The sequence below is a fragment of the Periplaneta americana genome, chromosome 3 (genome assembly GCF_040183065.1).
Source record: "Periplaneta americana isolate PAMFEO1 chromosome 3, P.americana_PAMFEO1_priV1, whole genome shotgun sequence".
In the NCBI taxonomy this organism is placed as follows: Eukaryota; Metazoa; Arthropoda; class Insecta; order Blattodea; family Blattidae; genus Periplaneta; species Periplaneta americana.
In genome coordinates this window covers 189,243,341-189,260,677 of record NC_091119.1, presented here as the reverse complement: position 1 = coordinate 189,260,677, position 17,337 = coordinate 189,243,341, and the positions used below count along the sequence as shown (strand labels likewise).

Sequence of the window (17,337 nt, the reverse complement as noted above, 5' to 3'; positions counted from 1 at the left end):
AAAATAATATATATGTACTTTTTCACCTAGTACCATTCTTATATGAAACACTTCTCACATATAAACAAGGTAAGCAGATCTGATAATTAGGTTAAATATTATTCGGGATGATGAATCATTCTATGCAGAAAGGGCTTCAGTTCGTAATTTAGCTGAATCAAGGTAGCCTTTAGAAATGCTATCTCAGCTAGTAGTTCTAACATTCTGTGCAGAAAGAAATTCAGTTATGTGCCTGGGAGACGCTGAATGGCGGGTTATAATTTATTGTTCCTCGCAAAAAGGACAGAAAAGAGAAGGGAGACAGTTCACTTTAGTTATCTCAAAATTTTGTGTGTGTTTGGACTGCACTTTCTGCAGAGAGCGATTCGATTAATGATTATAAGAAAACAAGCTTTTGGATTTGTATTGTATTTTTCACAAAACTTACGATAATGGTCTGAATGTATTTTTTAAAATATATGCACAGCTTATAATCCATAGCAATACATATATTGCAGTATTTGTTACTAATGGAGCATCCATAAACAACTTTCAAAAGTTTAGAATCAACACATTTTAACATACCCCTTAACTCCTTCAGGGACCCTTTATATGCCCCTAATTGGGTGATTGGTTTGATAACATCTTCTATTCCAGAATTCAACAGATTTAGGTGATAGATGAAAGTTAATTCAAATAGTAAATAATAACCGACAAAATTAATAAAAACAACGAATATTAAAAAAAAAATCAGAAAGAAGTTGTTATCATACCAATTATCCTGCACCTAATTTAAAAGTACCATTTTAATCTAGAACAATACTGTCACAGCATAAAGGTACTCAACACAAACAAGAGAAATTCTAAAAGTGTTAAAAAATAGATGCAGAAAGGCATCTTAAAGTTGAGACCTTTTCACACTCCAGTATATGAGAAATCTGCTGCAGCTGTACTGGGCTAGATTTAGCGTTTAAAGCGAGATGTATGTACATCAGTAAAAGAAATTGTTCTCAAAATATCTAGATACAATTTCGCATATTCATAATGATAAATTCTCTTTTCTCCAAAATGAATTTAATGGGGACTAGAACTCTTCTTCTGATGGTAGACATGCCAACTCACTTTAAATACATTTCACCATTTGCTTAATTCTTTAGGTTTAAGCTGTCACTCCTGTATTCAAATGCGATTTAATCATTAACAAAAAAAACACTCTCATTCTGTCAGCAGACGATGTCAAATTTGATTTTCCCCACCATTAAAATTACTTTTTGACATCTGCAATACACACAACAGAACACAACATATGTTGTTAAGGCTCATGTACCACATTATCTAGCTTGACTACTGTCCAATATTTTAGATCAAACTGTTCACGCATACTTCAATATGTCTGTGCACCGGATTTTATTTTGCAGTGATTTTCTTTAACACAAGTACAAACTATCCTGTAACAGTATAGCCTCGATTATGTGCACTTTAAAAAGAAATTACATCAGAGGAGTATAACACAAACAAATAAAAAACCGTTACATTTTCAACTCACAGACATTGCGTTTAGACTATCCACATTAGCATCACATATCACAAAGATACTTTCATCTTTTTCCTTCTTCTTCCTCTTCTTCTTCTGACAATGCACTATACACGAGTATCAATTCAGCAGTGTAAATACACTGAAGCATGCTATGTTCACACAATCACAGTTTAAATTTGTGAATAAACCTGCCACAAACTAACAGGAAGTAAAAGAAATAAAAAATAAACCAGGTACAGATTCTCTATAAACTAACATTTAGACAGACAATTCGTTATATATTGTAATCTAAGTTTTCATTTGCTATAGCAAATAAAAGACATAGCAACGAAAAATTAATGACTGGGTAACAATCTTTCATTAACGGTTTCTCTGTTTCTGTATTTTCTATTTCATCATAAATCTAAAGTAATGCCGATATAAATTTACTGCAAAGAGAAACTTATCTACAGCTACACAAAATATCGTTTTCTCCTATTCCGTATTTTAAGATAAAATTTGTATACTTCAACTAAATTACAAGTAATGATAAATGTTCTTTGTTAGAGTACTGGATTAACACCAGTAACTCGATATCTACATATTAATAGTCTCAAAAATTGAAAATTCATCACGCGTCTTTGTCCTTACTTTCTGGAATACAATCTCTAATCTAACTCGCATCAGGCACAAATTATTGTTTAACTATTATAAATTCTAAAATGGGGCAAATTTATAAAAATATAAACACAAGTCAAATTATTTTGCGTCAATACTAATTAAATTCGAGTTTCAGGGCATTATAGCCTAGAGGTAAGCAACAATATACTTCATCTAAAGATTTTTGTCTCACAATGATACAGCGCAGTTCTATACATTTCATTCTTTCTATTCTGTACATTCAATAATATAATACGTACCATAAATGAAGATATGAATATTTCATTTGAAGACCTTCTGAGAACCATTTTGCAAACAGAGTGAACTCAGTATCGGTATAAAATCTGAATTTTTACTAAAAAGTAAGACAGGAACTATAAACTGATAAATTTCAATTTTATTAAAATTCAATAAGATGAATGTTCGGTACACTGATGTTCAAAGATACCTGACCCCGCTAATCGATAGTATTCGATAATTTGTTCGTGTATGCGGGCCTCTTTAGTTATTACTTCTATGAATAGATGGCGAAGGTAACAATCAGCATCGCCAATTGTACATAAATATACCCGCATTATAAAATTCAAAATTTATGTTGTCAGCAAACAGCTGGATACATTAAGAAGATTGACTGATAAAATTCAAAATTTCATCTCACTCTAATGATTGTTAAAAAACACTAGATTTAGCGGGAAACCACTGATAACGTCAATTATTTATGAGAAGAACTTATATTTGAACTACATCAACATTTTCCCCAAATACTTTTTTACCCATCTAAATAATAGGGTTACCAGTACCTATTGAGAACTAGCGAAACTATTTCAAAGTTTGTCGATTTGTTATTATCTTTGGTTCTGACTTTTCCCGGGGTTAGAAAGTTCGCTTATACGATAAAAAAATTAGATATCTTTGAACACCAGTGTACACAAAATATTCTACTTATAGAAAACAAGTGTGCTTCATTCATTGTTGTTGAAGTATTCTTTCGAAATTTTAATGAAAAAAAAAAAATAATGTAGTACATATTTTAGAACAAACCGACGTGAAATTTTAATTCGAAAAACTTGAAAGTAATATATTGTTTCGGAGACATTAAATATAATGTAAACAGCTATACTTGGCATTCACTTTTCACAAAGCATTATCCCAGGGGTGGCTGCTCCTTTGGAGCTGTATCGCACTAATTATTTTTATTTAACTCAATAATAATTTTTCTTTCGAACTATGGGCCTATAAACGAGATGGGGCAAATATCTGAAGCACTCTCTTCTTAACTAGTTAAGTTATATTGGGTTGAGTAGACCTACGTCTGCTAAGCCAACATATTTTAGTATTGGAGCTGAAATGATGCAGGCTGGTGAAAATAGGGATGAAGACATAGCTTGAAAAAATTTTGCATGGCTGTAACTTGCCACTAAAATAGCTGAGAGGTTCGTTACTCTTGATTAGGAGATAGAGTTGTGAGGTGTTCATGCATGTGTTTGAACTTTTTTTACGTTGTGTTTGTTATTACATGGAACAATCAAGTTATTAACAAAATAAGAGGATTGGTAGGTAATAATGACACAGAAGTTTCATTAATAGCAACAGCAGAAAACAAGTGCCAAAAACTTGCATTCCAACATGCTGATACAAAGGAAATTTGTGATAGAATTATGTGAGAAGCTCGCCTGAAAGATGCTTTTCATCACTTAAGGGAATAAAGATCTATTTGCATAATACAATGTCACAGCAATGGCTTAGAGCACTTACAGTTGGGACGTTCGTTCTGTGCCGGTGAGAATCATGTGGTAGCTAGCCAGTGAGCCTACACTCTCGCGCATGCGCAGAATATGGCAAGTGGCCAGTATCGCAGAAAGCCTTGGCTGTGTAACATCGAGCGGGTTTTGTACCTGGCGCATTTCTGATGTTTAAATCGAACAGGAAAACTGGAGACTACCATCATGAAATGAATGCCAACAATTACCAGCAGTGGATAACGGAAAAGTTGATTCCGAATTTGCCCCCTAGATCTGTTTTTATAATAGATAACGCACCTTACCATAATGTGCAGTTGCATAAAGCTCCCTCAAGTAATTCAAAGAAAAGTGATATGCAGGACTGGCTTAGAAGAAACAATGTGCAGTTTCAGGAAAATATGCTGAAAGTGGAGTTTTATGGGCTCATTAAAGCACATAAGCCACTTCATAAAACTTACGTGATTGAGAATCTCTTAGCTATGAATGGACACTGTGTACTCAGATTCACCTGAGCTAAATCCATTGGAATTGATTTGGGCAGATATCAAGCAGTGGGTAGCCGGTCAAAAACACAACTTTTAAATTAGAGCAAGTGATGAAATTGTGCCAACAACGGGTTGATGACATCAGTGTAGAAAAATGGGAAAAAGTATGTGAACATGTTGAAAAAATCGAAGATGAATATATTGAACAGGAAGGAATTATGGAAAATGTAATTGAAAGCTTCATAATTACGGGCGGAGACAGCAGTACTGAAAGCGACGACGATGAAGATGATGATCATAACGAAAATCACGACGACAATGGTGGTGATATATCTGGTATCGAAAGTTTGTCTGATGAATAGATATATTGATTGCGTCTGTTTCTCTTCATTGCTATATAATTGAACCATGGATATCATTTTATGTTTATAATCAGTTTGTATTTATTATGATAACACGTGTGATGTGATAAATGACACTGGACAACTGTGAGTGGAATGCGCCGTTCATTGCACATCCTGGAACCAACAGCGCATGATGATGTCACTACACGCTGCAGATCCCAGCCGAGGCGGTAAGTCACGTGTTTCTATAAACTCACTCTGTTGCTCAAGTAACCAAGCACACCGGCACAGAACGACCGTCCCAACTGTACGATGTTATCAACTGAGAATAGTATAGTTGTCAACTTAGAAGAATTCAACATGAAAATGACTGATAAATTTTGGAGCAGAAATAGCGATATATGGATTTCATTTTCGGCAGTGAGTGGATATTATATTTATAATATCTCCTGTATTATTTCTTTGCGTGCTTGCTTTTTACCCTTTTGGTGCAGCTGCAGCTCACATCTTATTTCTTGCAAAAGCTGCCACTGAATAATCTTGTTAAAGTAAAACTTTATAAATAATTAAAATATTTACAAAATACAACAAGAATAAGCAGAATAAAAAGTTGAATGTGTTATTGTCACAATAGGCTACACTTCAACACATTATACAGGAAGAAAATATAATTCAAATTCAGAACAGATTTTATATCTAAAATTTTGTTTTATGCCGGCTTCCTAAATCTCTATGTTTTCGTAAAATAGTAAGATGTGTATGAATGTGAAGTGAATCAAAACCTTTCTAAGTAATACTTAAGATCAATCAACAATGTTCCATGACAAGATTATTTTTTCCCCAGATTATCTACCAACCGATTTAGATATGAAGGCACTCAAGAAATCACAATTACGATAATGGAAGTTCTTCATGACGTTAAGTTGTCTTACCACAATTCAAATAGGAAAAGAAAACATCATGAACGGACGCAGACAAGGTCAGATGTTTTCTTAATAAACAATTTGTTTTAGGAAGAACGCAAGACTCAAAACTACATTCAAGCAATTCTCAGAACCATCAACATTTCTGAGACAACATAGTGTGACTTTAAATATAGACGGAAGAAAAGCACACAAATTTTTAAAGACGTTTCTGCATTAATTAATTTGTGCACTCAATAATGGAAAGGACCATGGAAGTACGCCAAAATGATTCACAAAATTATTATTAATATCTGAACTTATTTAAATATGGAAGAAGAATATTTCTTTGTTCAATTTAAGTAACCATTCTAAAAGCTTTAAATAATAATTCTAGAAGCTATCAGGTAATTTTAATTTTAATAACTTTCAGTTGTTATTTTCCACAAGTAAATAACATTATTCATAATTTTAACACAGACTACACCAATTGAACACATTATACAGTACACTGTTACTACGCTTGGAGGGCATGAGTTCATTTCATAGTTCACACAGGTTAAGACTATCAGGTTTCAAGCAAATATATTAAGAAATCGAGTGAGAATGGAATAAATTTTAGATATGAAAGTGTGTATAATTTAAGATTAAAAGAAAATGTAGGGATTTTCATTCAATTATGTTATGGCTTGTACTTTACACAGTGCATTTTTTAATACAATCTATTTAGGTGCACAAATGGAACAGAAAGAAGGCTAATTATCTTGTTCCAGACTTTTTCATTCCCTTCAATTTCACACACCTTTGATCTTGGATGTACAAAGCACTGTTTCTGGTTGATCCCTTGAGAAGGAAATATTCCATATTTATGTGACAAGTATTCCTGAGTATTTCATCTTGAAATTACGAGTTGTATATTCAATTCTACGTAATTCCTCTCATTTCATACTTAAAATACTTTCATTATCAAAATACTGAAATCTTGTACAAAAATACTTTCCAGGGCAATGTAGTAGTTTTTAACGAAGACACATTTGTAGTTCTTGTCCAGGTATGTATGGGTCCATAGCCTCCTATCTCCTCACAAAGCAATTTTGTGTCACAGTAGAGAAATCAGATTTCAAGTCTTTTTACACCAATTATGAAATGGCCTCAATAAGCATTTTACGAAAGTAAGAACTCGGCTATATGTTCGTAAAAAGAAGACAGAAATTTAAAGTATACAATTTATTTTATTATTAAGTACCCAAGAACCATGGATTATGATGTTTTCCACGTCTGTTTCTATGTGTGTGTATTTTATGACTTGCATATTAGTTTCAGTTATATTTGCACATGCTAACATGGATGATTTTTTTTAGTAAATATGTTAAAATAATGGATTTCAATTATACTAGCGATACGGATCTCACAACATGTTATGTGGGTTGATACGAAAAAGATGTCTCCTCTTTTTTTCCTTGTATCTGGTGACCCATAATCATGTTTTATTTAACGACGCTCGCAACTGCCGAGGTCATATCAACGTCGCCAGTGTGCCGAAATTTTGTCCCACAGGCGTTCTTTTACATGCCAGTAAATCTATTGACATGAACCTGTCGCATTTAAGCACACTTAAATACCATCGACCTGGGCCGGGATCGAACCCGCAACCTCGGGCACAGAAGGCCAGCACTATACCGACTGCGCCACCCAGGCGACCCCATAATGTTGCGAATTTCATTTAATGACCATAAGATGTCTCTAGTTTCACAATATGAGGGACAATGCAATACGTCACATGAAAGCGAAATAACAGCTGTTCAAATTGGTGGAAGTTTCCGATATCCCTATAAAACAAAGGGCTGTGATTGAATTTCTCACTACAGAAAAAATTAGTACAATGAGGTCTAAGAAATATGTACCGTAACAGTACTGTAGATATTAGTACATTACGATGCTGGGAGAGACACTTCAGGAGTGGAAAAACGAACATTGTTGACAAGTCTCGAAACTGCCGGCCAGCAATGGCAATGACAGAATGCAACAAGGATCGCAATTGATGTACTCATCAAAGAAGACCACCTTATCACAACACGTGAATTGTGTGATGCAGTACACATCGGAAAATCAGCTTTGATAGCAATCTTTAAAGGAGCATGGTTATGGAAAGGTTTGCTTCCAGTCAATACCGAAAACACTGACAGAAGAGCAAAAACGGGCCGAGAAAGACATTTGCTTGGAGTTACTGGAGTGTTGTGCTAATGAGGGGAAGATCTTTATCACGCATTGTTACAGCAGACGAAACCTGCATCCACCATTATGAGATGAAACAAAAGTGTTCGTGCTGATCTATAGAATCACAAGAGAAAAAAATTAGGAAGCAAAACTTTCGAATCGATACAATAAAATCATTCCATGAATATACAATCATAATCTATCAAGGACCTCATTTTTACATACTAATGCTGAGACTTCATTTTTACAAACCAATATAAAGTGCAGAAGATTTGCTGATGATATGGCGTTGTTAGCAAAAGAGGAGATGATACCCTAGGATGATACTAAGGGATATACTACTGGAGCTAAATGACAGCTGTGAGCAGTATGGGATGAAGATAAATGCCAAGAGACGAAGAAGAAAAGTGAAGGTGGTAAACTTACGAATTCTAAATGAGGCAGTAGAGCAAGTGGACAGCTTCAAATACTTGGGATATACTATAAGCAGTAACATGAACTGTTGCCAGGAAGTCAAAAGGAGAATAGCAATGGCAAAGGAAACTTTTAATAGAAAAGAGAGCATCTTCTGCGGACCTCTGGAGAAAGAACTAAGGAAGAGACTAGTGATATGCTTGATGTGGAGTGTAGCATTGTATCGGGCAGAAACAACGATGAAGTGAAGAGAAACGACTAGAAACATTTGAAATGTGGATATGGAGAAGGATGGAGCATGTGAAATGGACAGACAGAATAGAAAACGAAGCTGTGTTGGAAAGAGTGGGTGAAGAAAGAATGATGCTGAAACTGATCAGGAAGAGGAAAAGGAATTGGCTGGGTCACTGGATGAGAAGAAACTGCCTTCTGAAGGATTCACTAGAAGGAATGGTGAATGGGAAAGAGTTCGAAGCAGAAGAAGATATCAGATGATAGACGACACTAAGATATATGGATCATATGCGGAGACAAAAGGAAGGCAGAAAATAGGAAAGACTGTAGAATGCTGGGTTTGCAGTGAAAGACCACCCCTTGGGCAGAACAATGAATGAATGAATCTATCAAGGACTTCATTTTTACGCACCAATGCTAAGACTTCATTTTTACGTACTGATACTATAATACTTCCAACATTTAAAGAACTAGCACTTAAAACAAACATGGAAAGGAAAACAAATTTATTAGTGAATTTAGCCATTACGGTTTAAATCTCTGTCTTCTAGAGCCTGTTCTAGAGATAGCTGTCACATATTTGCCATGAAATCATAGAAATATTAGATACTGAAAAATTATTCCATAATTCCAAAGTTATCAATTTAACATTCTCCATTTTGGCAATTATTAATACTTTCAATCTTAATTCGAAAAGGTTCATTATTAAATAAAATAATTTAATCAGTGTTACAATAACTTAAAAACATGAAATCTGACCACTTTACTCCGACTCAAAACGATGGATCTATCTGTAAAAAAATTCTCACATTCCATGTCTGATTCTCTGTAAATTTGGTGCTTGTGATATATGGTGACAGTTATATAAAACGTGAGACAATAGTCAAGTCAGTAATGTAGCATAACATCTAGTAACTAGTAATAATACCAAGCCTTAGCTTCCTTACAAGAAAAGTCCATGTACACTTCAAACTAAAATAAAAAGAAAAATGTCACAATTATCGTCTTGCAAGTTGCATTCTATTTTGATCAAACTTCCTTCTTGCAAAGATAGTTGTCCACTTTTTAACTTTACAGAATCATTATATTGAAAATTTATTTAATGTAATATTAACAATGCATTACGTAACTATTTACAATTACTTATATACAAATCATATTTTTTTTTTTCAGCTCTCAGTCTTTTCTTTATATTTATAATGTAGCTTGTATGTGAATCAAGTGTACATACGAAATAATTAGAGAACCTTAGCACTAATTTGTACAGGCCGGATTAAACTATCTGCACACAAACAATACTGGAAGTATGGGTGGGTTCACAATTTGTTCACTGGCTAGATACAGTCGGCAATATAAAATGTGCAACACTCACAAAGGAAAATAGTGAAATAATAATGAAAGTTTTAACTCCTTAAAAGAGCAGGACGATTAAAATAGCAATCAGCTTAGGTCAGGGTAGCGAGTTGGGTTCATGATCTGAGGCATGAGTTCGATTCCTGTTTGGGCTGATTACCTGATTGGTTTTTTCCCCGAGGTTTTCCTCAGCTGTAAGGCGAATGTCAGGTAATCACATGGCGAATCTTCAGCTTCTTGTCGCTACCACATATTCCACTGATTGTAACTTCGTAGCTGATACAGCATTGTCAAATAATTGGTTAAAAAATAAAAAAAAAATTAACCAGTACATCAAGTAACAAAAAATAATTAATTTAATATATTCATAACGATATTCTAAGGACTAAAATTATTATTTACAAATTTAAGTTGTAAAATAGGCCTTACCATTGATTAGAGTTCCGTGAAAGTGGTTACATTTTTAAGGAAAACAAAGTCTTAAAATTTTAAGATTTCAGTGTTTAAAATTATATATATATATATATATATATATATATATATATATGCAAAACTTATGATATTAAACACGATACAAATAGTAAATGCAGCATTTTCAGTAAGAATTTTTAGTTTTTACAATTTTAGATTTTAATACATGCTTGCATTCATTTATTGACAAAATGGCGGAACAAAATGTGCCATCAGAGAGAAAAAAAAGACTGCAATCATGGAAATATTATGGTACGTACTTAAAAATCCATTGTTGTTAAGATTTCGAGAATAAATTAAGCGTTGCTGAAATTCGTAAATATGTTTGAATTACATTTCTTTTCGCGTTATTCTACGAATTCAAATTGCGTTTCTTGGGATTATGGGGAGAAGTATGAAGAAATAGTGCAAAGAATTCGCGTTATCGTGTCTTGCAAGTTTCACGGATCTCTAACAATGATGAGTTCATTAGACACGTACTTTGGTTCGTATTTTTTTCATACAGTTTATGGAAAGCAAGTAATTTACATATCACGTACTGTAATTAATAAAGTGGATTTTTATTTATTAACTTCCGTGAATTTAGTTAATATATCATTATAACGATTTAATTTTATATATAAATTTTTTTGTTTTTTTTTTTTTTTTTAATTGACTTTATACACTACCGGTACAGTTCATTTAAAAACAGTTTTTAAAATTTAAAGAGATCAATAAAACTCTTGGCTCAAGATGTAAAATTAAAACTTGAATAAATAAGTGAAGTAAACCTATTTCTGTCATGAACTAGTCTGATTCAGTAAAATACTTATTTTATTAAGAGAGTCATATAGGAAATAAAAGAGATAAAAGTATTTTGTACACGTAAAATTGTACCAATATGTATTGTATTAATTCTCTAATTTTTGTTACCCTTTTATTTAATTATTACTGTTATTTCAAATTCATGTGTTCTAACTGAATCTTTATATTCCTGTTTCTAAGCAGCTAAGATTCATTATCAGAGATTTAATTAAGTCCATTATTGTATGTTATTAATGTTTCTAATTCAATAATTAATGTACTGGTACTGACCTCAAAATTATATAAAAAAACAATTTTGAAAATAAATTCAATTTAACTTTGGAAAAAAAAAAGTTCTGAATACTGGCATACATATGTTAGTACTTTGTTATTTCGTATTTTATTAAATTTTACAGCTTGTGTACTTTGTGACCTAGTAGAGTGTAAGAGAAGGTACTATGGCCTTAACTCTGCCAGTATAAATAAATAAAAATATTATATTATTATTATTATTATTATTATTATTATTATTATTATTATTATTAATTTAAATGCCATTTTCCTTTCAATTTACCTACCTACTAGGGTTGCCAACTCTCCCGTATTGTCCTTCTCATTGAACCTTTTCCTCCCTTATTTTTGCATAACTTAAACATTTATTTGAAACATTTAATTTTTACGTGATTGAAGGTGATATATGTGATGGATTCTGTTGTTCCAGAGATGCTCTGAAATGTGCAGTCTCTGTAGAAGGTAATACTTGCCAGAAATAATTTCAGGACTCACTAGTTTAAAATCAAACAATGTTAGAGTTACAAATTAAAAAAAAAATAGTGAGATGTGTTGTAAACATACCTGGCAGCAAAGCTCATGCAAAGAGTGTTTTCTCTTATGAACATAAGTGAACATGTTCGACACAGGAGTGCGACACATCTAATCAAATCAGAACTGCAAATCACAATCAACTTCAAATACTCATGTAGGAAATTTTTACAATTTATTTGGAATTATTATACGAGGCAAAATGTTTCAAAATATTCTTAATTTAAGCCTAACTGTCAAAATGTAGAATAAAGTTGTTTTAGTACCACTAACTGAATTGAATAATTTGTCAGTTTTCTATGTGAAATATTGTAGATCACTTAAGGTAAGCGTTCACTACATCGTATCGCACTGCTCGTACGAATCGCACGCAACGGATATTTTAAGTGCAGTGCGTTCACTGTAACGGCTTCACCTCATCGGATTCCCCTATCAGCTGTTTAAAACATGACGTCGTACGATATTGACATTACTGAAAGCAAAGGAGTTGAGGTTAGGTCTATTAATTACGTCTATTAGCGAATAAGAATTTGTTATTGCTTCATGCGTCTTAATTGAAGAGGAAGAAACGAAAGAAATATTGGTTACATAATATATTTGCAAGAAATTACTTGATTACTGTAATGGGAACGCCTCAAATTATATAATTCTTCGCAATTTTCTACACGCGAAATAAGTTTTCCGTCTGCCATTTTGGCGCGACACTGAACATGGCACAACATAATAGTAACAGTTGACCAATTAAAATTGATTTATTAAAGAAGGTCATGATCGTATGCATCGGAAAAGTTGCCCATCCGAGAAACGTGGACGTGGATTTGCGTGAGGTGATGCGTCCGATACGATGTAGTGAACACGGTTACATAACAATTACAGCAAAGATTGTCTTTTTCCGATCCGTGCGATTCGTCAGATGCGTGTGATACGATGTAGTGAACGCTTACCTTTAGTCTCTCATATTTTCTTCAAAAATAGTTGGCAACCCTACTACCTACAGACAAATAATAACCTTCGTATTATTTACATTTCATTAAAAGATATATAAAAAAAACAAGAATTATAAATCACAATTTAAAAATGAAGTAAAATGTAAATGACGTCTGACTATTTGCAAACATCCTGCTCATAAAACTTTCCATTCAACAAATTATAAAATTATGAAATGCAAGCTTCATTGCTAAACATTTCACCTTGAAATTTAAAATGCTGTGTTGATATTTATACGTCCGACTGTACACACTGCTGGACCATTCTCTCTATCTCACACAAGCACACTTCTTCTGATATTATGCGAAACTATTATCACGATCTCTATAATCAACCTATAAAAATTAGTTCAGTTTACAGTTTCACAACATCACACTCTCCGCGTCCGTTCAACACCTGATGTTGGCACAGCATGCAAGCTTAACAAGCAAGGCTACAAATGCAAACTCCCTCATTACAACAAATGTTCGATCTCTATAGCCACCTTCTTTCTATCTTGGAATGTGACACACATCTCCCATTCCTTGTCATGGTTGCTATTCACAATAAAATAGGAAGAATTAAAAACTTGGATAGAGACATAATAGAATTAGCTGCCTTCACTTATCCTTTAACATATTTCCTTGTGAAAAGTCTTGTATAAGGAAAATAAGCTACCGACCATGCTTTGTGACACATCGATTCTCCCACTGGTGGATCCTGTCTAGATCGCCAGCACTAGGGGAAAAAATAAATCACAGAATCACTAATCATTGCACTGTTGAACCAACTTTTATTATCTTCTTGAGTGATTTGTTCATAATTCCTTTACTTTTCTCAGCACATTTTTCAGCAGTGTCTTCGTAAAACGAGTAACGTGTGTTCGCATCAGGAAAACAACAACAGACTTCTGCTAAATATAAGTCTTCTTAACCTTCTGAATCGGTTTGTTCTCTGCAGATGAATTAGCATTCTTTCCATTAGCATTCTTTGGTGGGACGTTGAGCACGAGATTAATGGCGGCTTTGTTGTTTGCACATGGTGGATATGCTGCGTCAGCATTGAGGCCCCCTTCTGTCAACCTGTCAACAAGTCAGACAATGCTGTAACTTTTAACAAAAGAATTAACTGCATTATCCATAACTTATCCTGTCCATAACTGAATTAAAACTCTGGTCTAACAGTTTCAGAAAACCAAAATACATCCAGTCAAAAACACCCAAGAACTGTGCTAGAAGAAATTAATCATGCTGAATTCTAACCAAGTCACTCTATCCTACTTTTTATTTCAAAAGACGATCTTATTTTTTTTATTTTATTGGGTTATTTTACGACGCTGTATCAACATCTAGGTTATTTAGCATCTGAGTGAAATGAAGGTGATAATGCCGGTGAAATGAGTCCAGCACCTAAAGTTACCCAGCATTTGCTCGTATTGGGTTGAGGGAAAACCCCGGAAAAACCTCAATCAGGTAAATTGCCCCAACCGGGATTCGAACCCGGGCCACCTGGTTTCGCAGCCAGACGTGCTGGCCGTTACTCCACAGGCGTGGACACGATCTTATGTAATGTAAGCTGATGACTTTATAAATTATTAGTGAACTCCCTTTCTCTAGCACTGAAGTAGTAACAATCATTGAATATGAGATTTCTGGGCTCAAATCTGGCTGAGGGCAATGTTTTCTTAAGGTCGATAAAATCCTTGGTATGAATGTAGGCAAAATTTATGAAATGCAAAAGAACATGTTTCTCATTAGGACTACAGCTGACACTGAAACCATTTCAAATGACTAAATGTACGTGACATCATGAATTTAAACATTGGTGATGACTAGGGCTAGGATTTTGATGAAATTGCATCTTTTTTTCTAGTAAGCCAGAAACATAGCTGCTTTAGCATTTATATGTTATGTGATAAACTGAGTGTTTTAAGACACATTTGTTAGGGCATTTTTTTTTTTCATTTTTTGCATGTTTCAACTCATAAGAGCATCTTTTATTTTATTTGGTCTTTTTTTAGGCATTTTCATTTAATTTTGGCCATAAATCTCCATTATTAATGTAACATAATGTTTATTTCCTTTGATATTTTCTTTACATATTTTGTCCATTAATACCCATTATTTTGTATAATATTTTAATCGTTTTTCTATACAAATATTGTCATTTTAATGTAGTACACCCCATCTAATGGATCAGTCCAACCACCCCTTCAATATAGACTCCTCTATACCTGCTAATTCCGGATAAGAGTGGCCTTATGGTGGACTACATTGAAACTAAAAGTAAAGTAAATCCATGGCGCTACAGCCCATGAAGGGCCAAGACTGACCAGCTGACTACTGACCTCACGTCCACATACTGACGCAGAGGTGTACGATCATACATGGAAACTACATCAGGTAAAATAGTTAATTAAAGTGTATTACTTATAAAAAATAATGTAAAATTTAATTTAATTACTAGTCTAAATATTAAGTAGTACAAAACCTCTTTTTCTACTAAGCCAATTATGTAAGATCAATTTTTAAGGGCATTTTTAAGGGTATTTTTTAAAGATTTTTAGGTCATAAATGCATTGTTTTTAGGACATTTTTTCATGATTTATAGGTCACCAAAATCCTAGCCCTAGTGATAACCCAAATATTTGTTCATCTAAGAACCGAAGTATTGTATATGCTGTAGATGCAAATTTCGAAACGTTCTGAATTGTTGTGTGCTTTACCAGCAATGGAAGAAGTACGAGTTAGGCCTACCTATACTTTTCTGAATAAGAACCAGATATAGGTTATTAGTTTTTATTTGAATTGTGGTATTTGTGACATATCATTAGATAACACTGTACAGTGGTATTCATTAGAAATTCCAATAATTTTTTTTTTAATTCCGCAGGGACTTTGTTTGACTTTGGTAAATAAACAGAAATAATACTAATATTGAACATTTTATATTGTTCAACATGATTATTCGGCATCAGCTGATGTTTATTCTCTATTCAAATTCCTTGTTAAGTTACATCATTACTTGAATTTAAAAATATTTTATGCTCGACCATGCCGAAATGTAGTAATTATACACCTGGTAGCAGCCCTTTAATGGATCTCATTAAAGTACACCTATTCATTGAAGTTCAGGTTTTCCACCAATCAGAAAACACCATTGTAGCAATATGAAAGCGCAAGTATCGATTATTCTTGGATATCCAATCGAAAGACAACTAGCGAAACGTCACGGAGGCTGGAAATCCAATACTGTCACAGAAGGTTATGTTCTGTTACTATAATAATTAGCGTTAATTGTAAATAATATTCAAATAAATTCAATTTGTCATCTCGTTTTTCAATGTCGAATTCAATTTCAAGGTTATATCAAGATTCATTTTTATCTTACTCTCTAGATTATATCAAGGTCGTCGACATTCGTTTTCCAGAAAAAAATCAATACTTTTGCGTCTGCGCACATCTCATAATTTATGAGGTAGGCTATTGCACCCACATAACAATAACATAAATACTTATGAATAATTTCAAGTTAGAAATGTGGTCGAGCATAAAAAGTCGTATGAAACTTGCCTATAATGGTAATTAAGACGCTCGTATGAAAATTATGAAACTCGCTTGAGCTTGTTTCATAAACATCCTCGCGTCTTAATTACTACCATTATAGGCTCGTTGCATGATGTACTATTATTTGAATTGTGGTATTTGTGACATATCATTAGATAACACTGTACAATGGTATTCATTAGAAATTCCAATAATTTTTTTTTTTTAATTCCACGGGGACTTTGTTTGACTTTGGTAAATAAACAGAAATAATACTAATATTGAACATTTGATACTGTTCAACATGATTATTCGGAATCAGCTGATGTTTATTCTCTATTCAAATTCCTTCTTAAGTTGAATTTAAAAATATTTCATAGTACTTTAGGTTAGTGAATCTTATTTATTTTGTTCCTGCAATGACAAATGTTTAATTTCTTATTGTTGTTGTTTTGTTATTTTTAATTAGTATGTCACCTTTTATTTGCGTATTTTTTTATATATCGATGTTGCGATAATAATTTTATTACAAATATATTTTATTAATTATTATGAAATAAAATACCAAAATCAAAGAAAAATAATAATTAAAATGAAGTTAGAATGTAATCCAATCATATTTCGGATAATTTTTATTGGCTTACTGGTTGGGGCACGAGGAACTGTACCCAAAATTTTGATGCAGTTTTGCATTTCACAAGAACTACAGAAGTCAAATCTCTTAGCTATTGCGATTGCTGTGCTGAAGAGGTCTATTTCCATAATAAGAAATCATTTCTTTGGCAGTAATTAGAAATGTTAATATTTTCGTGTAAAAGAAAATCATACTCTCTGATTTCTGTTACTTTTTGTAGATTTTTTTTTATATATTAGTGCTATAATTGTTGTAATTTTATATTAGACC

General features: G+C 33.1%; 1 protein-coding gene across 10 annotated transcripts in view; it reads right to left on the bottom strand.

Moving 5' to 3' along the window:
• Positions 1–392: 392 nt before the first annotated feature.
• Positions 393–17,337, bottom strand: part of LOC138696915 (semaphorin-1A) — a 1,424,789-nt gene continuing 1,407,844 nt past the window's right edge. For 9 of the 10 annotated variants that reach the window (XM_069822398.1, XM_069822403.1, XM_069822402.1 and 6 more), the window contains one exon: positions 393–13,970. In XM_069822398.1, the coding sequence (XP_069678499.1) occupies positions 13,802–13,970 (169 nt within the window). In that variant the 3' untranslated portion in view covers positions 393–13,801. The remainder of the gene's footprint in view (positions 13,971–17,337) is intronic. The other variant, XR_011331488.1, reaches the window with a different exon arrangement.